Source organism: Canis aureus, chromosome 16 (assembly GCF_053574225.1).
Source record: "Canis aureus isolate CA01 chromosome 16, VMU_Caureus_v.1.0, whole genome shotgun sequence".
NCBI lineage: Eukaryota > Metazoa > Chordata > Mammalia > Carnivora > Canidae > Canis > Canis aureus.
The window spans coordinates 5,469,314-5,491,695 of record NC_135626.1 but is presented as its reverse complement, the minus strand read 5'-3'; the positions used below and the strand labels follow the sequence as shown (position 1 = coordinate 5,491,695).

The 22,382-nt window shown below is 55.8% G+C and overlaps 3 protein-coding genes across 5 annotated transcripts in view; 1 reads left to right on the top strand and 2 right to left on the bottom strand.

Annotated features, from left to right (window-relative positions):
• The window catches only part of FPGS (folylpolyglutamate synthase), a 28,352-nt gene extending 26,889 nt beyond the window's left edge, over positions 1-1,463 (bottom strand). The window contains exons 1-2 of the mRNA XM_077850761.1: positions 1,326-1,463; positions 840-903 (exon numbers count right to left, since the gene is read on the bottom strand). Of these exons, the coding sequence (XP_077706887.1) occupies positions 840-903; positions 1,326-1,409 (148 nt within the window). The 5' untranslated portion in view covers positions 1,410-1,463. The remainder of the gene's footprint in view (positions 1-839; positions 904-1,325) is intronic.
• Positions 1,464-4,525: 3,062 nt separating this feature from the next.
• Positions 4,526-8,771, bottom strand: CDK9 (cyclin dependent kinase 9). Its single transcript, XM_077850765.1, has 7 exons — positions 8,469-8,771; positions 7,929-8,010; positions 7,040-7,130; positions 6,527-6,693; positions 6,233-6,404; positions 5,927-6,075; positions 4,526-5,446 (listed from the first exon to the last, which is right to left on the bottom strand). The coding sequence occupies exons 1-7, from the start codon at positions 8,558-8,560 to the stop codon at positions 5,081-5,083; spliced, it is 1,119 nt and encodes a 372-aa protein (XP_077706891.1). The 5' UTR covers positions 8,561-8,771; the 3' UTR covers positions 4,526-5,080.
• A 6,614-nt stretch (positions 8,772-15,385) lies between these two features.
• SH2D3C (SH2 domain containing 3C) overlaps positions 15,386-22,382 on the top strand; it is a 30,174-nt gene continuing 23,177 nt past the window's right edge. Inside the window, exons 1-2 of one of the 3 annotated variants that reach the window (XM_077850746.1) lie at positions 15,386-15,523; positions 17,690-18,161. In XM_077850746.1, the coding sequence (XP_077706872.1) occupies positions 15,487-15,523; positions 17,690-18,161 (509 nt within the window). In that variant the 5' untranslated portion in view covers positions 15,386-15,486. Of the gene's footprint in view, positions 15,524-17,689; positions 18,162-19,780; positions 19,934-22,382 lie in introns of those variants that run through there. The other 2 variants (XM_077850748.1, XM_077850747.1) reach the window with 2 other exon arrangements.

Below are 22,382 nucleotides of genomic sequence, written 5' to 3'. Positions count from 1 at the left end.
CCTTGGGGCTGGGCTTCCTGCAGAGCCAGGCTGGCCTTATCTGGCCTCTCTTATCACAGCCCACCTCTCCTCACAGTTAGGGCCGTTGGTCCTGGCCCTGCCAGGCTGGGAGCCCCCTGCAGCAGAGGCAGGACACCCAGGCACTCTCGACCTGAGGAGTCAGAGGCTGGGTTTTCCCAAAAAGGAGCCAGGACAAAGACAGAGTTCCCCGCCTGCAGGGTGAAATGGAGGGCTGGCCCCCCCAGGGCTGGTGGAGGCCTTTCCACCCCCACCCCCCTTCAACCATCAGCTTCCATGGGCAGACCCGCTGGAGTGGGTGCCACTCGCAGATGCCAGGCCCTCCTCTAGCTGCCTCAGGGTAACACCCCACGAGGCCCTGCCCTCTGGGAGCTTTGGTTCCTGACCACGCATCTCTCTCCACAGACAGGGCAACTCCTTCTGCATGCCAGGGGTTGAGGCATGGTTAGTCCAGGCCTCCCCTCTGGGCAGTTCTGTGTTGGGGGACCTTGGAGCCAGCAGCTCCAGGGCTTAGGGCCTGCTTTTTGATTGAAAATACGGTTTGGCTGCATGAGTGAAAATACGAAGTAAGGAAACAGGAGAAAACACAGAGAAACGTGAAGAGCAAAACCATCCAGGAACAACCAGGGGTAATGTTTTAGTGTGATTCCTTATTTTTCTTATAAAATGAGTTCAAGCAATAGAACTGGAACATCTTTCTAATGCTATGCACGTGCTGCCCGAATCCCAACCAGCAGCGTTGGTTGGCCAGAGGCACCCACCTGGACACGGGAGTCCCAGGTCTGGACGTGCAGTGAAGGCAAAGAGCTGCTCTAACTTACCGAAGCTGAGGGAGGTTCTCCCAGCTTTTCCCCACACAGGGCTGCCCTGAACGTCGTGGACACACTGGGAGGAGGTAGCAGAAAGGGGGTTAGGGGAGTAGCCTTTGTGTGGCCACTGCACACCTGGCCACATGGCCCTTCTGTCTACAGGACGAGAATCAACCCAGAGACGTGCCGTCTCTACCGGGTCATTCCACGATGTCATTCCACGATGTCTTGGCTCTCATGTGAGACTAGCCAAGACTAGTTGGATCCCCACTCCTCCTTTACAGATGTTCCTGCTTCCTGTCTTTGATCCCCTTTGTCTTGTTTCCCAGGAATCCTACAGCTCCTGGTAAGCCTTCACCCAAAGCACCCACCACTGACCCCAGGGTAGCGTGGCCTGATGGTCAGCCCTCACTCCCATCAGCATGGGACCATCAGAAGCACTTGTCCAAGCCACCACTCCCTCCTGCCCAGAACACCCTCTCCCTGGCCCCTGCTTACCTCATCATTCCTGCTCTTGATTTCCTGAGGACATCTGAACACTGGAGGACCCAGGGGGCCATCATCTCTGTTCTCTCTTGCCATGTGATCTCCTCCTGCCCTGGACCATTACAAATCATGGTGCTGACAGCTCCCAAAGGTGTACCCCCAGTTCAGACTCTGGGGCCCTGAGCTAGCCTTCGATATACACCCGCCAACTCCACTGGATGTCCATCTGTTCTCTCCATCTTACCATGTTGGACCACCCATGCCTTGGCCCCACCTCCTGCAGCCTTCCCAGTCTCAGGGATGGCAGCCCCAACCTCCCTTCCAGCAAAGCCCGGGACTCTTGGACTCCTTTCATTCACTCATCCAACCTGAAAACACTTACCCTCATAGCATCATCACATAGATTGACACACTTACCACCAGCCGCATTACCAGGCTGGTTCAGGCTCTCATCGCCTCATGCCTGGATTATTACAGCCCTGTTTCCCCTGCGTCCAGCTTTCAACAGAGACACTCTGACCTTTTAAAACGCATGTCCCAGGAAGCCTGGGTGGCTCAGCGGTTTAGTGCCACCTTCAGCCTGGGGTATGATCCTGGACCCGGGATGGAGTCCTACATCGGGCTCCCTGCGTGGAGCCTGCTTCTCCCTCTGCCTGTCTCTGCTTGTCTCTCTCTTTTTCTGTGTCTCTCACGAATAACAAAATCTTTAAAAAATATAAATAAAAATTATAAAAATAAAATGCATGTCCCCCTCCGCACAAGGCTCTCTGAAAGCTTCCTAGCCTTGGGTCCTGGCACTTGTGCCACCCTCTACCCGACCCCTCCCCACGTCCCATTTCTCTCGGGGTTTCTGCTCCTGTGTCACCCTGAGCCCCTCCCACCCTTTCCCCACTATTCCACTTTATTGTTTGCCACACAATTTATCCCATCAGACTAGTTCGAACCAACTAGAATGTGAGTTCCATAGAGGTGGGGGTGGCCACTGCTTGATAGCTGTATTGGGTTCAGAAAAGTCTGGTCCTTGGAAGACACAGACAATACATGCTGAACAAAGGAATGAAACAATCAGGCTGGTAGTGAGGATGCAATGAGACTGTCACTGTATCAGTGGAAATGTCTTTTTTTTTTTTTTAAGATTCCATCTATTTTAGAGAGAGAGCTCGAGTGGGAGGGGCAGAGGGAGAGAGAGAATCTCAAATAGACTCTACGCTGAGCATGGAGCCCAACATGGGGCTTGATCTCAGATCATGACCTGAGCCCAAACTAAGAGTCTGAACCGACTGATCCACACAGGTACCTCAGCAGTGGAAACTTCTGTAAGAGAAATTGCTGGGTCAGAGAACAAGAGCCTCTGCAGTGCAGCTTTCTATCTCCTTCAGAGAGAAAAAAAAAAAAACAAAAAAACGCACCTCTGACAATTTAGGCCAGCCCTGTTTTCCCTCATGTTAGGTCATTCAAAACTATTGACTCCAAGGGCGCCTGGGTGGCTCAGTCAGTTGGGTGTCAGACTCTTGGTTTCCACCTGGGTCATAATCTTGGGACTGTGATATCAAGGGCCCCCGCCCCGGGCTCTGCGCTGGGTGTGGAGTTGGCTTGGGATTCTCTCCCTCAGCCACCCCCCGGCCCCACCCCATGCACAAAGGAATTCATTAAAAATCATTTTAAAATAAAACTATTGACTCAATAACCATTAGGACAACTTGCAGTTGTTTCCATATGGATTTGATTACTTACTAACTATACTGACTTGGATTGAAGTCCATGTCCATCTGGAACTTCAAAATGTGACCTTATTTTAAAAGATCTTTGCAGATGTAGCTGGTCGAGATGAGATCATACCGGATCAAGATGGGTCCTAAATCCATTGAGTGTTGTCCTCATCAGAGATAGCCACACATAAAAGAAAGAACACGAGGTGAAGACAGAGGAAGAGACTGGAGAGGTTCATCTACAAGCCAAGGAAGGCCAAGGACTGCCAGCCATCACCAGAAGCTAAGGAGACAAGGCATGGAACATTCTCTTGCAGAGTTCTGCTGATAGACCCTGCTGACACCTGGGTTTCACCTGGATCTCACTTTTAGCTTCTGGAACAGTAACAGAATAAATATGTTATTTATATGTTATTATATGTTAACCCAATCTGGTTAGGTGATTTCCTATGGCAGCCCCCCAAAACTAAAACACTAGTCAAGAGGCCTTGGTGGCTGTTAAACATCTGCCTTCGGCTCAGGTCATGATCCCAGGGTCCTAGGATCAAGACCTGCATCAGGCTCTCTACTCAGCGGGGGTCTACTTGTCCCTCTCCCATTCCCCCTGCTTGTGCTCTGTCTCAAATAAAACCTTAAAAAATAAAAACAAAAAAGAGGGTTTTTTTGTTTTGACCTCTGGCCTTTTATGAAGCTCAGATCTGGATCAATTTCTATAGGGACAGATACGATAGTAAGTTTTACCCAACTTCCTTTGGGGCCCCCCTTCAAAAGACATCCTCCTGTGACAGAATATAGAATTTGCCCTAAGCGTGCCTGTCCCCAGCTTCAGACTCACAGGGAAGTATCTACCAAAATGTGCTCTCCTCCAACGATTGCAGCTCTGTCGCAAGACATGCCAACCTTCCCACTGCTGTTTGGGGCCTGCTCACCATTCTAACCCCAGTGACTGCCACCTCCCCAAGCCCCTGGAGATCCTTCAACTGCTCTGGTCCTTTCTTGCCTCCCCTTGGCCACCAACTACTCAGCAGCCTGAAGGACCTTTGCAAGTTACAGATCTAACTCTTGTCACTTTGATCGAGAGCCTTCTGCAGCCTTCTGTGCTCATGAGTCAAGGTTGAGCACTTCTGTCAGCCATGGGACATGGATTCACCATTGCAGATGCAGCTCACAGCAGGCCCTCCCCAGTTCCCTCTCTCTGGGGAACTAAGATCCTGCCTCATGTGTCTTTACTCTCCCTTGGACACCAAGTGGACAGGGAGAGCAAAAGAGCATCACAGCACCTGCTTGTGCAGGAGCATGACAACAGTGTTCTGGAAGGTACACACACACTCACACAAACCCTCCAACAGACAAAAGTACTCTGCAATTATGTCTGGGGACATGAACTGGGATGAAGAAAAGAGTCAAGACTTGACAAATCCAATCTCGATGGTTAGACCCAATGTGCCAGCTACAGGGTTAAGAGCTGGGGGGGTCTGAACACAGAACACAGTACATAGCCACTTACTGGAAAAAAAAAAAAAAGTCAACTTTAATTATAACTGACCAAACTGCGTCCAGGAATGTCTCCAAACTGAACAAAAGAAACACGATAAAATTCTCTATTTAAGAAACCAAGTTTTTGCCAACCCCAGGCTTCTGAGGGTTGGGCCAAGAGTAGCCCATTCCTGAGGCTGCTTCTGTCCCCCACACAAGTTTCTCATCCCAAGAGGAGGGCTGGCGACAGGCAAGGGACCTGTCCCTTCCTCCCATCATGCTCAGAAAGTCACTGGTGGGGTGTGCCTCTTCTCCTATCCCATTCTTGCATGAAAGTAAACGGAGAACCTTTGGGCATCATCTTGAAAGCCAGGGAACAAGGCGAGGGGCCTCAGCGCCCTCCTGGACTTTCAGCCAAAGCTTTGCTCCAGTCCGCTCAGCGGGCATTCCCAGTGCCCAGGGTGGGGAGTAAATGAAATAAGCACTAGAGAAAACTCAAATGCCCCACAATCTCCACAATGCAAGTCACATAGCAGAAAAAGAAATGAAACTGCCCTAATGAAAAGCGTGGGCAGCCGGCCCTCAGAAGACACGCTCGAATTCCGTCTGGTTGGTGGTGGCAGGATTGCGGCTCTGGTTGGTGGATTGCTGGGTGATTTGACTGCCCTTCCGGCGTGGCGGCGCCAGATACTCGAACATGGATGTCAGGTGGGTAGAGAGCATGCCCTTGAGATCCGAGGGCATGGGGTCCGACCAGAAGAAGTCATGGTTGAGGGCGTCATCACTGTCGATACGCTGTGCAGGATCCAGCACTAGCAACTTGTCGATGAGGTCCAGCGCGTAGGGGTCACGCACATAGGCCTTCAGCCTGTCTTTCACCTTCCGTTTCTGGCCCTTCACCAGGTCCAGCTTCTCAAAGAGCTCATACTTGTCCACATTGGGCCATACCTGGGTAGGAGGCACGGGAAGAAGACGGTCAGGGGGTGTGTGGCTTGTCCCCTGGTTAGGCACCCGAAGGGACTACAGCTTCTCCTTTCAGATGCTCCCAGACCACCCATGGAGGGTGAACTTGACCTCTCCAAGGTAGAAGCAGCAGTGACCACGTGTCTGGCACACACCAAGCGCCAGGCCCTTTTACGTGGTCATCTGAAATATGTCCACCAAGCCTGATACAGGCATAGTTGTTTCACGGAAGAGAAACTCAGCTCCGAGGTGAGGGATGCAAACGCCCTCCCCAGGGCCATGAACTGTGATGGAAGTGAGACTCAAGCATAGCCCATGCGACTCTAAAGAGCAGCCCCTGTCCCTCCACCAGCCACCTCTCCAGAACTTTCCTGCTATTGCACTCCCCACTCCTCCCTTGCCAGGAGGACTTCTGGATCTCTGCATCCTGTGGGGACCAGGGGCCCAGGCAGCCTGGCCACGCACCTCAGGGGTGATGGAGCCACAGAGCTGGCTGATGAGGGCAAGCTGGTGTTGCTCGGTGTTGCCCTGCATGATAGGGCTGCGGGTCCACATCTCGGCCATGATGCACCCAGCACCCCACAGGTCAATGGGGGGGCCGTAGTCCCGCTCCCCTGGGAAGAAGAGCGCACCAGGAGGGCCCCTTGAGCCCGAGGGCCTCCTGAGACGCAATGCCCCAGGGCCGGCGGCTCAAGAAGCCCTGGCAGTGGGGGACTGAGGCCGGGTAAGTGCCCAGCCCCTGCCCCACTCCGCCCGCTCGGGAGTCCTCACCGAGCAACAGCTCCGGAGGCCGGTACCAGAGCGTCACCACACGGTTGGTATAGCGATTGGGCTGGCTGTTCTTGGCCAGGCTGAAGGCCCGGGCCAGCCCAAAGTCGGCCAGCTTCAGAACCCCATCGCGAGTGATGAGCACATTAGCTGCCTTCATGTCCCTGTGCAGGATCTGCAGGAAGCGCAAGAGGGCTCAATCAGGTTTCCAAGGGGAACCCTCAGTCGCACCCACCCAGCGGTGGGAGCCGAGGCCCACCCCAGCCCGGGTCTCTCTTACCCCATGCTGACCCCCACCTTGTTTCTGTGGATATAGTAGAGGCCGTTGAGCAACATCTGCATGACCTTCTTGATCTCAGACAGTGTGAACTTGACCAAGACATTGCTCAGCAGCCCAGCAAGATCGTGCTCGCAGAAGTCAAACACTAGGTATATACTGCCTTTGCAGCGGTTATAGGGGGAAGCTGGGAGGGAAGAATGGGGGAGGAGTAAGAAAAAGAAAGTAAAAAACCCCACGTGCAACTCATTTCCCCACACAGCTTCTACCCCTCCAGCCCGTGGACACTGGGATATTCGGCTGTGCCTTCCTTCACTGGAAAATTATTTCCTGAGTGCCTCCTCTGGGCTGGGTGCTGTGGCAGGCCCTCGAGGAGCAACAGCTACGATGGAAGGACCCAAGAGCAGTCACAGTCGGTTTGTCTGGGTTAAGAAGAGGCAATTTAGGTGTGTCCACTTCCAACTTTGCAAAGCCTTAGGCAGTAAGCCTCATTTTCCCCATCTGTAAAGGGGGGCAGGAGCCAAAGAACCTACCTTTGGTTCGACAGATCTCAATTAAGTTGACCACATTCTCGTGTTTCAGAAGCTGGAGGATCTTGATTTCCCGCAAAGCTGTAATGGGGAACTGGGTAGGAGAAAGGCAAGAGGGGGTCTGAGGTGAGCAAGTCAACTATAGACCAATGAACAGACCAATGAACAACCGTGTGGTCCAGAGCAAGGGGCACAGGTGCAGCAAACGAGTAAGGTCCCGGGCTCTGACATCATTTCAGATGTCTTAGCTGTAAAATGGGTGTAAAAATAGTATGTGCCCCTCAATGAGTTGCTCTGAGACAATGAACTGAAACAGTGGGACTTAATACCTACACACTTCACTACTCGTCACTAAATAAATGTTCCACGGTTTCTTCAATATTTAAGTTTTAGCTCTATACCTGTATTTAACTTACTAGGTGGAAACAAACAGCTATTTAAGGAAATGTCCTTGCTAAGCAGGTCTCTGGGAAGCTGGACTAGGGCTACAATGAGGCAAGGGAGGGGACTGCTCCTTTTCAACTGAGTACCAGCCACTCCCTTAAAACCACCAAGTGGAATTTCTTTCCGCCTTATGCAAAATGAATGCTAAGGAAACCTTGTTTAAAGGCTTCCTAACTTCAGGAACCAAGGCACACTCTGCAGGCATGAGCTCCCCCTCCTGGCCCCAACCGTATTTACCTAAGAGTGGGATATCAAAAGCGCTAAAACATTTGAATTAAAAAATTCAATTTGGAAGCCAAATTCCCCGAATACGGAAATTGCCTAACTACCCCCCCCCCAACACACAGACACACAGGTTCTCCAGACGAGAGCCCTAGCAGAAGCAGGGTGGAAACCCAACCCCGAGCCCAGGGGAGCTGGCAGGCCCGCCCACCCGGCCCATACTCACCCCCTCCTTCTCGTTCTCCATCAGCACTTTCTTCAGAGCCACCTTTTTGCCGGTCTTACGGTGCTTTGCCTTAAATACCTCCCTGCAGGCCGAGAGGGAGACCCAAGAGGTTTTATCAGGCCGTTTCTGCAGGGCCCGCCCCTCCCCCACCAGAGGAGGGGGGCAGAAAAAAGGGATTCCCCGGGCGGGGCTGGGCCGGGGACCCAGGGCACTGCCTACCTTGCCACCCGCTATCTGCGGAGCTTCGAGCCTCTACTTCCTCCCCTCAGTCTCCTCACTCAGGCGTCTCTCGGAGAGCCCGCTCCCACCACTGGCTCCTCTCCGTAACCCCTCCCCGCCCCCCATCACAGGCCTCAGGCTCCTCCCCGCCAGCCGGCTCGGTCAGGCCCAGGCGGGCCGCAGCGCGGCCTAGCAAAACCAGGGGACACGTCTGGCGCTCATGGCCTTCCCGACCACCTCGGGCCCGGCCCTGGGCATCGTGACGTCGGATTTGAGCGGTGCAGGCCCAGAGCGCCTGGTCCCCCGGGGGCGCAGCCTTACCCGAAGGTGCCTTGGCCGATCTTAGCGAGCTTCTCATATTTGGACACCTCATCACAAAAGGGACACTCCACCGAGTCGTACTGCTTTGCCATGGCCGCCTCCAGCGCGCCGCCGCCGCCGCCCCCAGCCGCCGCCGCCGCCGCTGCTCCCGCTCCGGGTCCCGCCGCCGTGCTCCAGGCCCCTCCGCGGCCGCGCCACTTCCGCCTCCACGGCCACTTCCGGCCTCGCGGCGCCGACCCCGCCTCTTCCGTCCGCCGCCCGCCGCCAGGCCCCCTGGGACTTGTAGTTCCCGGGAGGCCAGGAGCAGCCGGAGCTGCAGAGGCGCCTCCGCCGCCGCCGCCGCTGCCCCCGCCTCCGCCGCCGCCACTGTTGGCGGCTGCCCCGATCGGGGGCGCGGGGAGCCGGGGCGCCGGGGCTGGGGCTCGGGGCGGTGCGTCCCGCTGCATCGGCCCGGGCCGCCGCTGCTGCCGGAGCCGCTGCCGCTCTGGCGCCCGATCCGGGGCCAGCCGCAGTGCCCTGCTCCTCCTCCTCCGACGGCGCCGCCTCCGCCGGGCTGCGCGGGGCGGCGAGCGGGGGGGTGGCCCCCGAGCCGCGGCCTGGGGTCTCCCTGGCCGGGCCCGGGCCCGGGGCGGCCGGGCAAGGGGGCGAGATGGGAAGAGCCGACGAGGAGGCGGCCCGAGAGCCCGGGAGGGGGCGCGTTATAAAGGGGGAGGTGCCCTGGCCTCGCCCTCCCCTCCCCCTCCGCCCGCCCCCCTCCCTCCTCCCTCCCACCCTCCGCGGCCGCACCTGCCGCCGCCGCCGCCGCCGCCGCCGCCGCCGCCGCCGCCCGCTGTCCGCCGGCCGCCCTCGGCGCGTCACCGCCCGCGGCCCCTCCTCCGCCTTCGGAGGTGGGGCCCCGAGCTCGACACCTGGCTGCGGAGCGCTTTGTCGCGTGCCTCAGTTTACCCCCCCATGCTAGCTGCCGCGGAGAGCCCTCTCCCCGGCTCGGAGTGCCCCTCCGCAGGGAAAGGCGGGAGGCGCCGAGGGAGCGGCCTCCGGTCCTGGGAGGAGAGAACGGCCCCCGCCGCCGCCTCCCCAGGCCCCAGCCGCCCGCCGTTGACATGGCAACCGACGGCCGCTAGGGGGCGCGGCGACACTGGAGACGGCGAGCGAGCAACGCCCGGGCCTTCCTGCCCTGGACCCCCAATTTTCTGGGAGGAAGGGATGAGACCCGCGGGAGCCCTATGCCCACCCAGCTGCGTCCGAGCGGGTCAGTCCCGGGTCAGTAATCACAAAAATGGCTAGCATTTGCTCAGAACTCCTGTGTGTTCAGGAATCGCTGGGCATTCCTGCTGAATCCTGCTGAATCCTCAATCAGGCGCCCCATGGGCAGGTTAACTAGCCCATTTTACAGAAGAGGGCATTGAGGTTCAGAGTGGTGAGGTCATTTGCCCAAGGTCACAGAGTGACAGCGCTGTGACTGGAACCTGGTCTGTCTGATTCTGAAGAGGATTCTCCCGAGTCAAGGCTATCTACAGTCTGGCCAAGGGTAGAGCAATTGTGCAGTTTGAGGCCTGCTGTCCCTATGCCAGCCACCAAGCCCTCCACCCATCTCCTCCTCCGACCCGACTCCAACCCTTCCTCCTCATTTTCCTGCTACCTTCCAGGCTCCAGGAGCCTCTAGATTCTTCCTCCAGCTCTACTCAACAATCAACCCACAGCAAAGCTGACCTTTCTACCACCTCTGCACCTTTTCAGTCTGTCCTCTGCTGATGGGTCCTGAGTCCTACTCTCCCCAGTCTGGCCTCTCCATCTGTTCTCCTTACAGCACCTTCCAGGTCCTTCTAAAATGAGGTATTTCCCTCTTCCACTGTCTTCAGGAAAATCAAAATTGTGACACTTGAGGCTCTTTCCAGCTCCATCCCAGGCCCTAGTGGCAGGAATCTCCCTCCTGCGCTTTGCTAACTCCCTGGACCTTCCTACCTTCAGAGCTGGAAGGCAGTTCCTCAGTGGCACACCATTACCTGTCTCTTCAGGAAGCCCTCAGGGTGGCCTGGTAGCTCTTAACCCCCATGGCTTGGCTTTCCAGCCCTCGTAGAAGGAAGCAGGTTCTGATGATCCTGGCATCCCAAGAGTCTCTGTTTTGGGGGAGGGCCATGCAACAGACACCTTGAGGTTCAGGCGACCAGCAGGGAGCCCCCTCCTGAGGTCAGTGTGAGGCCATCGAGGGTTTTAGGCAGTCAAGAGACCTGTCGAGGTGATCTGGGATCTGCTTCATGGGTCTAATGTAGAAACAGGGAGGCTGGTAGCTAAATTGCAGGTAGGGAGGGCAAGGAGGGAAAGCACAATAATAATTGTAGTCATTACAATTTGTTGAAGGAAAATAAATGGTCCAAGCCAACCATCAGCACTTTACAAGAATCCTCTCAATTCTCATTCATAGGTAGGTAATATAATCACTCTGTTGTACACGTAAGGACATCGGAACTCAGAGGTAACATCACCTGGCCAGGGTCAAAGAGCTGGCCAGCAGCCACACTGGTATTTAAACCAGGTCACTCTAGACCCCACCCACTGGGGCTGTGGGGAGAGCTAGGGCACAGCCAGGACACAGTACCACTGGCCTAGGTGTCCTGGATGCCCATGGGAGGTATGGGAGGGGATGGCAGTATTGGGGATGTACCATGGTTTTGGGTGGTCTCCACCATCAGACCCTCAGGCTGGGGCCCCTACCTCTTTCCCACGAGCCCTCCTTAAATCACATCCTGTGGGCAGAGGCCTCAGCAGATGTTCCGGTGATGTTGTCACCTCCACCCTACCATCCCTGGCCTGAACCCCAACATCCGCCTGTCACTTCCCCTCAGAGCTTTGGCCTCCCAGACAGAAGCCATCAGGAGCCCTTTAGAAGCCTGCCCACCACACTGCCCAGGCATGGGGTCCTGGATCACCCAGGTGGAAGTATGAACAAATTAGGTCCTAGTTGGAAATGATTTGTCACTGACTCTGACTTCTGATTTGCTGGTCTGAGGAAAATGTTTCCTGCTTCCGTGGACCAGCTAAGCTGGCAAAGCCAGGCATGTGGCCAGTACTCAGTCAATGTTTGCCAACTGACTGACCAGACTCTGTGAGAGCCTCTGGTCCTGCTGCCTTGTGACAGGGATGCTGAGGCACAGAGTAGAAGAGGGGGTTACTGGCCAGCTGCTTGACTCTGGCCCAGACCTTTGTTTTCCTCTCCTGAGCAGGGACAGAGTAGGGGGCATATGAAGGGAGGCAGAAAATAGGCTCACAGGTAGGCTGCTCTTGGCTGCTGGACACAAAGGGGCACTGGGTAGGGAGAGACCAGACAGAGGGCAGTGTGGTCTAGCAGCTCTGTACACCATGGACGTTCTGCCCCCACCAGCTGGGTACTGACTCTGCTCAGCCCTGTGTTGATAGGTGTCATTTCCCTGGAGCTTTACAGTGCCCCTCTTAGGAGGTTGCTCGTATTGGGCCCAAGTTACAGAAGAGGAAACTGAGGCTCAGCGTGGTGAAGTGGCCTGTCCAAGGCCACACAGCCAGGAAGCTATGGAGCTGGGATTCAAAGCCAGGTGTCTTTGCTTTCAAAGCCCAGGGTCGGGGCTCCTGGCTGGCTCAGTGGGTGAGCAAGTGACTCTTGCTCTCAGGGTTGTAAGTTGAAGCCTTACATGGACATGGAGCCTACTTTAAATTAACAGCAACAACAAAAACAAAGCCCAGGGGGTCATTTACCATCAGCCCACACAACCCCCAATATCAGACAACTGGGTCAAGCCAGGAGGAGCTGAGACCTATAGTACAGGCGCCAGTCTGGATACATACGGCCAACTCCTCTCAGGGAGGGTGAAGTCTGTTCGAATATGCAAATAAAGACACCAGTGAATGTAACACGGATAACACTTGCAGTAAAGATGTTTTATTTCACTGCCACAGGATCACATGAGGGATGTTGAATTTGTCCCATTTTACGGATGGGAAAAACAAGGCTCAGCGAGGTGACATGACTTGCCCAGGGTCCTGCACGTGGGATCTGAACTCAGGTTCGCCTGGGCCCCAGTGACTTTGACAATGAAGCTGAAGGATTCCAAAGCATAATAGAACCTGGCCAAACACAGACGGGGGGAAGAGGCAGGAGGGAGGGGACAGGAACCAGAGCAGGGCTCCCTAGGGCCCTGTGGCTGGATCTTGAGCTGCGGCCACTCAATGGTGGCAAAACTCTCAGCCAGTGGTGGTGGGTGGGAGAGCCACACTCGGGGTGTGGGTCCAGCCGCAGCAGGGGCCTGGAGGCAGGAAAGCACTCATCTTGTCCGGGCTATGGAGCACATGCGCTACTCTGGGCCAGCCTCCAAAGCAGGCTGAGGAGGGTCTGCGAGACGGCCACCCGCCAGCAGGTCCCCAGCGGCACTCCCAACGGCCACTCAAGGCAGCACAAAGGGGGCTCTGAGCTCAGTGGAGCTGCCACACTGAGCCCCATTCATTCTCCCAGGGACGCGGCAACTGCCCTGGCGCCCAGGCCAACGGCAGCAACAGGGCCTCAACGCGGCCTCAGCTCGGCCCAGCTCCCGGCTCCCCCACCCTGTGCTCTCTCCTGGGCGCTTCTGGGCTGTGCCACTCTGGCCCGGGCCTGCACCACCCCCATCCTTCAGCAACAATCACTGGGGGCTGCGAGGCCGCCGGGACCAGCCTGGGCCAACTTTTGCTCCTTTCATCCTCCCAACAAGCCCTGGAAATGGGAGCGACTGTGACCCTACTTCATGGATAGAAACGGAGTACCAAAGAGGCAGAGTCTCGTGAAGGGTCACACGGTGAGGCAGGAGTCCCAGAAACCCAGGTTACTGAGACTGCCTCCCAGGGGGAAGCCAGGGATATCCCCTCTGCCTTCCATGAGGAAGACCCCTGGCTACTGCCAGGCCACAGGCCCTTCTCTCTCTTCTTCTTCTTCTTTTTTTTTTTTTTTTTTTTTTTAAGATTTTATTCATTTATTCATGAGACACAGAGAGAGAGAGAGAGAGAGAGAGACAGAGACAGAGACAGAGACACAGGCAGAGGAAGAAGCAGCCTCCATGCAAGGAGCCCGATGTGGGACTCGATCCCTGGACTCCAGGATTATGCCCTGGGCTGAAGGCAGGCGCCAAACCACTGAGTCACTCAGGGATTCACCCTTCTCTCTCTTCGGACAACTGCAGGTGGGAGAGGGCTCTGGCCAGGAAGCTAGGACACCAGGGGGTGCGTCTGTCTAGCCTCTGCTCCTCTTCAGCCTCAGTTTGCTCATCTGTACAATGGGAGAGTACCAACACTTGCCTCACAGGTCTGTTGCAGGGACTGAGCAGATGATCTGTGAGGCTTTCAGCTCCACGCCTGGCTCAGGGTCAGGACTCAGTAGAAGGACTGTTTCTTCCCAAGCCCATGACCCAGAAACCCCATCCCTTCATTTGAACTTTGAACACTGGTCCCATCCAGATCTGTCTGTGAGCAAGACCCTGCTGTCTGGGTCTCATAGGGTGTGTCTCTTTTTCCCTCAGGGACTCCAGTCCCCTCTTATCCCACGAAAAAGTTTCAATCAGATGCTTCCCCTACCAAGGCCCATCATCCAGCTGCAGGGGGCAGGGGCAGCTCTGGAGCTGTGGGTGTGGAAGTTAGGCCCTCAGCAGGTCCTAATTCCAGGTAAGCTGACTTTGGGGGAGGCCCTCAGTTTCCACATCTATAAAATGGGGAGGAGAGAAACATTTATCTCCTAGGGCAGGAGGACTGAGCTCTGGCTGGAATGTACCAAGTGATCAGAAGATGTTAGTCATCATTGTTTTTTACTGAGGATGCAGGAAGGGCCCCATCTGACCTTGGACTCCCTCTTGCCAGCCTGGGGGCCAGGATAATTATGTCCAATCATGCTAGGGCCTCTGTGGGTTAACGGAGTACCTTGCATGTGTGCCCATTCTAGAGATGGGGTGACTGGGGCTTCAGAGGCAGCAGTAACTTGCTTGCAGTACACAGAGCTGGGATCTGAACAACCCCTGGCCACCTCAACACCAGCAGCAGCTGACAGCGTCCGCAGGTGTCTGGGACAACCTGTGTTGGGCAGTTTCATTTCCTCATCTCTCTCCTGCCCACTTGAGCATACATATGTGTGCGCACGTACATACACACACATGTTATAGGGTGGAAAACCACCGAGCTGTGGGCTTAGGACCTAAATGGGTCAGATGTAACCCAGTCTATGCCATCAACCTGCCATATGACCTGGGACAATCCCTCTGCCCATCTGTTCTTCGGTTTCCCCACGTCCAATGGGCGTGGGGGACCAAATTACTACCATGTCTCTGCTGGCTTAAGAGGGAATGATCATGCCATGGCAGGCACTCATTCTGTGCCAGGCTTTGCACCAAACACTGGACCCTGTGAGGTAGGCATGGCAAATACCCCCTGCTCACAGTGAGGAACCTGAGGCTCAGAGAGGTCAGTGGCCTGGCCGGGATCACACAGGGCAAGTAGCCAGCCAAGATGACAAAGTAGACAGCCAATACTGGAACGTTGATTTGGGTGGTCCCAGGGCCACAGGCCTAACCACCACACTCTTCACTGCTGCCAGTCCTTCCCCCAGACACCGAGAGTTAGAACAAACTGCCCTGTGGGCAGGCCTGACTCCCAGCACCCTTCCAGCCGCTGGCCAGACCCCCTGACAGCCTTTGGCAGGTCTCTCCGCCCCCCGCCCCCCCCCAGCAGGCTCCATTCCCTGGGCCTGTGGTTTGTCTCCCAGGCCCTCCAAGTCCCATGGGCTTGTGGTCTGCCCCCTGCCCCCCACACAGCCAAGGCCAAGGAGGCAGCCCACAGGGGCCCAGACTAGGGGAGGCCTTGGCCCCCGCCCCCTGTGGAGAGGATGGGGAGGGTGGAGCTGTGGGAGTTTCACTGGTTTAAAAATACACAGAGGAAGCGAGTGAGAGGGTGCGAGAAAGGGGAAGGGGAGGTGAGGGAGGAACCTCAGCATTGATGTCCGGAGCTGGCCAGGGGCTCTGCGGTACTTGCCAAGATGACAGAGGGACCCAAGAAAGCCAGCAGAAAGTTCAGTGAGTGCGGGGTGCCCTCTGCACTGTCTCTCATCCTCTGTCTATCCTTCCAGCTCGGCCTCTGTCTGCACTTGCTTCTTCATCACTGTCTCCTTTCTAATTCTTTCTCTCCATCTCTGCTCCTCTCCAGAGCTCCCTGCTTCTGGACTCCCTGTCTCCACCCCTCCGTCACTGTGGTCCAGTAGCTCTTCTCTGTCTCCGGCTGGTTTGGCTCTCTATCTCTGCTTCTTGTCTGACCCTGCCCATCTCTGTTCCTCTGTCCCTGCATTCGTCTGTGTGTCCACCTCCGGTTTCCCTGGACCCCATGGCTGAGCAAGGGGAAACCTCCACACACTCCATGCCCTGCCTCTGGGGCTGGTTCACATGGGGGAGGGAGGAGGGTGCTCGGGTTGGAAGTTACTGGGGCTGGAGAGGGTACGGTGCACCATGGGATGCTGTCCCACGTCACTCCCCAACAGCAGTGACGTTGGGACCCAGTGCAACTCCATGAGGGGGTCACACCCACTATCACTGCTTCCCCAGGTCAGTCCCTTCCTGGTCTCAGCAAACTTCTGCTTCCCCTGAGTCCTTCCATCTGATAGCACGGGGGGTGAGGGGGGGAGCATATAGGGCCAGGATTATGACTGTATCCCACAGATGAAAATATTGGGGCTCAGAGACTTGCCTGAGATCATATGGGGCTTCCCGGCAGGTCAATCCCATGTCCCTGGACTCGGCCTCGGTTTCCCTCCCTGTCCTGCTCTACTATTTCCTCCAGATACCCCCAACCCCAACTCTGGTGCTCAGGAGACCACAGTTCTTGGTCCCCCTCCTGGCAATTGGCACATTTCTGGCCCATGACATAGCTAAGAGCAGAGCATCAGAATTTTCCAACAGTTTGTCTGAAGGCAGAGGCTGAGACCAAGTAGGGGGTGGGCTGGGAAGGAAAGCCCTAGAACACTGACCCCAGCAGTCCAGAGCCTTGAGCCCTCATTCAGGCTCAGCCCTGCTGTGTGATCCTGGGTGAGTCCCTTCCCTCTCTGGGCCTCAGCCTGCTCTCTCACCAATGAGGGCATCCTCCTATATAGTCCAACGTGGTGGTGAGGACGAGGAGGCAGAGTGGGCCCAGGAAGTGAAAATGCCAGGATTTTCCCTTTTCACTCATCTGGAGGCCAGGGGGTTGTCGACGCGGTGGCTTTGGGGGGGGGGGCACTCCCACGGCTGGGGGCGGGGCGGGGGCGGAGGGAACTCACGCTCCCCTGCGGAAATGAGGGAGATGGTATCACCCGAGCCCTGCCGCCCTAGTCGGGACGGGAGCTCAGCTGACAGGAAGGACAGAACCACAGAGTGGGCCCCTCGGGTTCCCAACCACCTCCTTCTCGTTTCATCCCCCGCCCAGGTGCTCGAACAGCCCCCCTCCCTGCCCCTCTGCCCTCCACCCCTACACACACACACACACACACACACACACACAAATACACTTCACCTGCTGCCTATGCCACCCCTGGTGGTGCCTTCCATGGCCCGTGTCATCTGCAAAAAGGGAAATTAAACTCCTGCCATTGAACTGTGCTGGGAATTCAGTGAGGTGACGTCTGAAGCATAGCTGACCCATCAGAGGCATTTCTGGTGATCACCATCATTATCTATGTTACTTGTGAGGCTATTTTGGGTGCCAGGCACCCTACTAAGTGTGTTATTTACATGCTTTCCTTCAGTCCTCTTGCCGTCCATAGGAGGTGGGTACGACAATCTCTATTTTGCTGATGTGGCAAATGGGGCTCGGAAAGGTCAAGCGACTTGCCTAAGGTCACACAGCTAGGATGTGCAAGCGGAGGGACTGAAGCCCAGGGCTGTGTGACTCTAGAGCTGCTGTGTTATATCATAACAGCCCTGAGCCCCCCTTGAAGCCTCAGTAAGAGGAACAACATGTATTTTTTTTTTAATTTTTATTTATTTATGATAGTTACAGAGAGAGAGAGAGGCAGAGACACAGGCAGAGGGAGAAGCAGGCTCCATGCACCGGGAGCCCGACGTGGGGTTCGATCCCGGGTCTCCAGAATCGCGCCCTGGGCCAAAGGCAGGCGCCAAACCGCTGCGCCACCCAGGGATCCCCAACATGTATTTTTTATTGTTATTATTACTGCTGCTGGCATTAACTCCTTTCCTTCCCCTCCTCCCTGCCAGAGTTCTTCAAGTTTAAGGGCCTTGGGAGTCTTTCGAACCTCCCTCGGTCCTTCACCCTGAAAAGATCCTCAACCTCCAGCAGTATCGAGTCCCATCTGGAGCCTGACACCTTTGAGGCTACACAGGATGACATGGTGACTGTCCCCAAAAGCCCCCCTGCCTATGCCCGCTCCAGCGACATGTACAGCCACATGGGCACTATGCCTCGCCTCAGCATCAAGAAGGCTCGAGACCCACAGGCTACCCACAAGACCAAGGAGGTGGGCCTTGAACCCCACTTAGTGGCCCAAGGTCTGCCCAACCCTCCAGGCTTGGAGGCAGCCAAGGAGGTGGTGGTGGAGACCAAGCCCCCCCTGGAGGACACCCCAGCAGTGGGACCCAACCCTTCTGCAATGAGCCCCACAGAAAAGCCTAAGGATCCCAGGGCAGACAGAAAAGAAGAAAGAGACCCCAGGAATGTGCCTCCAGAAAGGTAGGTGCCCACCAGGAGAGGGGGAGGGTGGGATGTGCAGGAAGCGTGGTATCTCCAGCCTCCTGCTAAATAGAGTCCAGAGAGGACCCCACGATACACACGTCGGGGGGGGAATAAAAACCCTATGCATAAACCAAGTGCTTACTATAGACCAGGCACTGTGTTTAGTCCTTCACTTGCACTTAATTCTGAAAAAAACAAAAGAAAACAAAAACAACTGGTGAGGAGATTCTGTTATTTCCATATGACAGATGAGGAAGCTGAGACTCGGAGAGGGAGAGTCATCTGCCCCAGTCAGGTTGCACATCTGGCAGATGACAAAGTTGGGATTTGAACAAGGACCCATCTGACTTGCCCTAGGCAGCCTCCAGAGGGAACTGCAGCGGCTGTTTGGGCCCTGAGCCCAATCACTGGATCCCGCCCAGCCTCCCTTCTTTAGTTCTACCGGACAACCCTGCTCCCTCCTGCTTGCCACTTGGCTTGGTTATACCATGATTTGAGTTCATGCAAAAATACAGTGATCATATGACCTGAGCTCACTCCCATTTAGGAAGCACCCATTCTACTGGTTGTCAAAACAAATATTACTCACAGACAACTCTGTAAAAGAATCTGTCATTAGCCCATCAAACAGATGGGGAAACTGAGGCTCGGCCAACATGGCAGAGCTGGATTTGAGCAGAAAACTGCCTGCCTCCTGTGGCTGCACACTCACCTCTCACACTGTACCCACCACCTTCAAAGCCCTACAGGTGTGTGCTTCATGCCCTTGGGAGACCCTCAATCCCAACCATAGCAGTCTCCAGCTTTTCAACTTTCAGAATCTGTGTCTAACCCACACCAGTCAGATGTGCTTTATTGAAATGAAGGCGCGGGGGGGGGGGGGGGGGAGGGCGGGGGACCAGCTGAGGAAAAATAACTCTAGAGCTGATCCTGGGACCTCTCCTCAATGGCTTTTCCCTGAGACACCAAACACTGCTTCTGGGTGCTGGGGTAATTGAGTCCAGACCTCTGTTCAGTGGGGAGCAAGACTTTGTAAAGCTGCAGAAGGAATCCAGCCCAGACTCTGCCTCTTACTGACGGCAGGATCTTGGATCATAGAAGGACATAATGATAGCACCTACCTTTGGAGGGCGTGATGACAATTCAGGAATAACCTAAGTGCTTTGTCATCGTCTCTGATCCACGCTGCCTTCTTCTGCCATCCCCTCCTTAGTTCAGCCCTACTTGGGCGTGGAGGAGCAAGGATTGGATGCAGGGGAGAGGGCCTGATGGGTTCTGGGCCGTTCTGAGGCACCCTGAGGTCTGAGACGTGCACTGGGAGTTTGCAGGAGCCGGGCGCGTGGAGGGGCGCGTGGAGGGGCGTGGCTTTTCCAGGCTTCGAAGCGGACTGTTAGGGGAAGGTGGCTTTGGAACGGGGCGGGCCGAGGCGGAGGGGTGTGCCCGGGGGCGTGGCCTTCCGGCCCCAGACTCTGACAGATGGGGAAGGGGGCGGAGCGAGACGGGAGGGGAGGGGTGTGCTCGAGGCCGGGCGTGTCCTCCCCGGCGGGGGCGGAGGCTGGGGAGCGGCCCCCGGCGGAGGGCGAGGGGCGTGCCCGGGGCGTGGTCTACAGGTCAGGCTCCGCCCCCGGGGTACGGCTCTGAGCTCCGCAGCTCCGCGGCCTGAGAAAGGCGGGAGCCGTCAGGCCGCGGAGGTGTCCAGGCTGCAGGTAGTGACCGCGGGGGACCATGACTGCAGTGGGACGAAGGTGCCCTGCACTGGGACCCAGAGGGTGAGTGACCAAGCTGGACCTGAGGAGGGAACGGGAATGGTTGGAGGGGAAATCAGTGCCCTTGCAGCAACCAGCGAAGGAAGATGCCCTGTTAGCATCAGGGACTTTTAGGCTTCCTTTTGGTGTAATTTTGTCCCTGTCTTGTCCTCGCACAGGTTGGGCATTTACTCCTCACAACAGCCCCAGTAGAAGGGCACTATTATCATCCCCATTTTACAGATGAGGAAAGGGAGATTTACTTGATGGTTTGCCTGCCACAGTATCGAAAGTTAGAACCGGGGTTTAACTCCATCTTCCTGGCCCATGCTCTTAAAGGCTGGACAGCCCATTCCCTTCCATTTGGGTCAGGGTCTCTGGGAGGAATGGACCTGAGAAACCTTGAGGATGCCAAGTCTGGGACCCAGGATTCCTCCCTGTGGATAGGGGCCCTGGTGGTCCTAGGCAGTGCCTCTGGCATCAGGCCTGGCCTTGGACTGGCAGAGGAAACAGAGAGATGGGCCTCCATCCCCCAGTCATCCAGAGTGTCCTATAGTCCTGAGCGGGGTGAGGTTAGCATATCTGATTGAGGCCCCTCCTGGTGTCCTGAGATCCAGTGTCCCACTTGCCCTCCAGGCCAAGCAAGAGGCCAGAAATTAAAGGTTCTTCCAGGAGCCCCTGAAACCCAGCCCTGAGTCCCAGAGTTAAGAGAGCTGCTTTGCCTATGATCTCAGATTTGCCCTGCCCTACTCTGGGCTTCAATCTCCTAGCAGCCCAGATGGGACTGGAATGGTCTCTGATGATACATCCAGTTTGGAGAGGAGGGCGTTTGAGAACTGCCACTGAGCAAGACTGGGGCCCCATTACCGAGTGTCCCAAGGAGGTCATCTATGGCTGCTCAGGGAGTGGTCGAAGCTGGGGTAGATGGTGTCCCTCCCCTGCCCCTGGGAGGCAGGCTGCACCTGGAGCAGAAGGAAGGAAGGGGAAGAGGTGAGGCTGCAGGAGTTTCCTGGTGCCCTGTTCCCTGCTGAGATCATGGGGGATGAGGAGGAAGGAGGGAGGAGGGGCCAGGAGCACGGGGGCTGAAGAGCCTTTAGCTCCCAGAAAGAAGAGTACCAGCCTAGCCTCACCCTACCCTCCAGCACCTCAGCCTTCTGCAGGGAAATAGCAGGTCCCGACATCCTTGACACCCTCCCTTTCAGTCCATGTTAGGAGGAGAAGTGGAGGCCCGGTAAAGGAAGGAGGCCCCAACACCTTCCACTGACACCCATGCCCACACACAGGAACTGCACTCCAGGGTCCTGCAAGAGGTGGTCGAGATCTGGCTCACAATTGGCCAGGCCCTGCCTGAAGTACCCCACAGATGCCATCTCCCACACAGACCCTGTGAAGGGGAAACCTCTGTTTGCTTCATTTTACCAATGAAGAGACCAAGACTCAGAGAGGGGAAGGGATTTTCCTGGGGTCACAGAGAGATTAAGTGTCAGAGCCTAGATTTGATTCCAAACTTGACCAACTCCCAAGTCACCAGGCTGCATTTCACTTTTCGCTTTTCGCAAGTAAAAACCACAAAGCCATTTCTATGTTACTTAAATGACCTCCCATAAGCCCCTGGAAGGGAAATAATAGGAGCTTATTGTACAGATGAAGACACAGGTTTTCTGAGGCCAATAGCTTGCTTGAGATGACACATATAGTTGAGTTGGAATTTCATTCACTTTAATATTTACTGTGATGTGACTATGCCCTAGACACTCTTGAGAGTTCTGGGAGACAGCAGTGAGCACAGCAGACAAAACCCTGCTATTGTGAAGCCCCCATCCATTGTGGGGGAGACATGATAAGACAAGGAGTTAGATGGTCAAGCAGAAGAGGGACGTGCTGGGGGAAATATTGAAACCAACTAGGGGAATTGGTCAGGGCAGGAGAGTGTCTAGTGGTAGCGATTTAGGAAGGTTAGCCAGGAAAAAGCTCTCTTTGAGGTGATGTTTGAATAAAGGGATGAGGGAGCAAACTCTCTTGATATCTGGGGAAGAGTGTGCCAGGCCAAGGGAACAGTAGGTACAAAGGCCCTGAGGTAGGAGCATCCTTGGCATGTGTGAAGAACAGCCGAGACCTACAGTGGCTGGAGGAGATGAGGATGGGGGCTGGGGAGTGGAGTAATGGGAGGCGAGGCCAAAGAGGAAACGGGTTCAGATAATGGAAGGCCTGGAAGGCCCGGCAGGGACCTGGCTTTGACCCAGGGAGATGCGGCCATTGCTGGCCTTGAGCAGAGGAGGGCCTCACTCAGACTTCTGTTTTACGAGGACCTTTCCTTTGAGGAGGGTTTGAATGCAGTTCCACTCATTGTAAAGTGTCACACCCAAGCATTCTTTCCTCCCTGCCAGATCACAGAGACCCAGGCCCCTCCACTCTCACTCTCAGGGCTGTTCAGAGGGAGATTTGGAGCAGGTGGCACCCCACAGGAGAGCCA

Bases quoted from the DNA above. Each gene is read 5' to 3' on its own strand.
- CDK9 (XM_077850765.1), bottom strand. From the start codon at position 8,560: ATGGCAAAGCAGTACGACTCGGTGGAGTGTCCCTTTTGTGATGAGGTG. The intron at 8,011-8,468 runs GTAAGGCTGCGC...CTCGGCCTGCAG, and splicing joins ATCGGCCAAGGCACCTTCGG to GGAGGTATTTAAGGCAAAGC. The intron at 7,131-7,928 runs GTGAGTATGGGC...TCTCCTACCCAG, and splicing joins TGGAGAACGAGAAGGAGGGG to TTCCCCATTACAGCTTTGCG.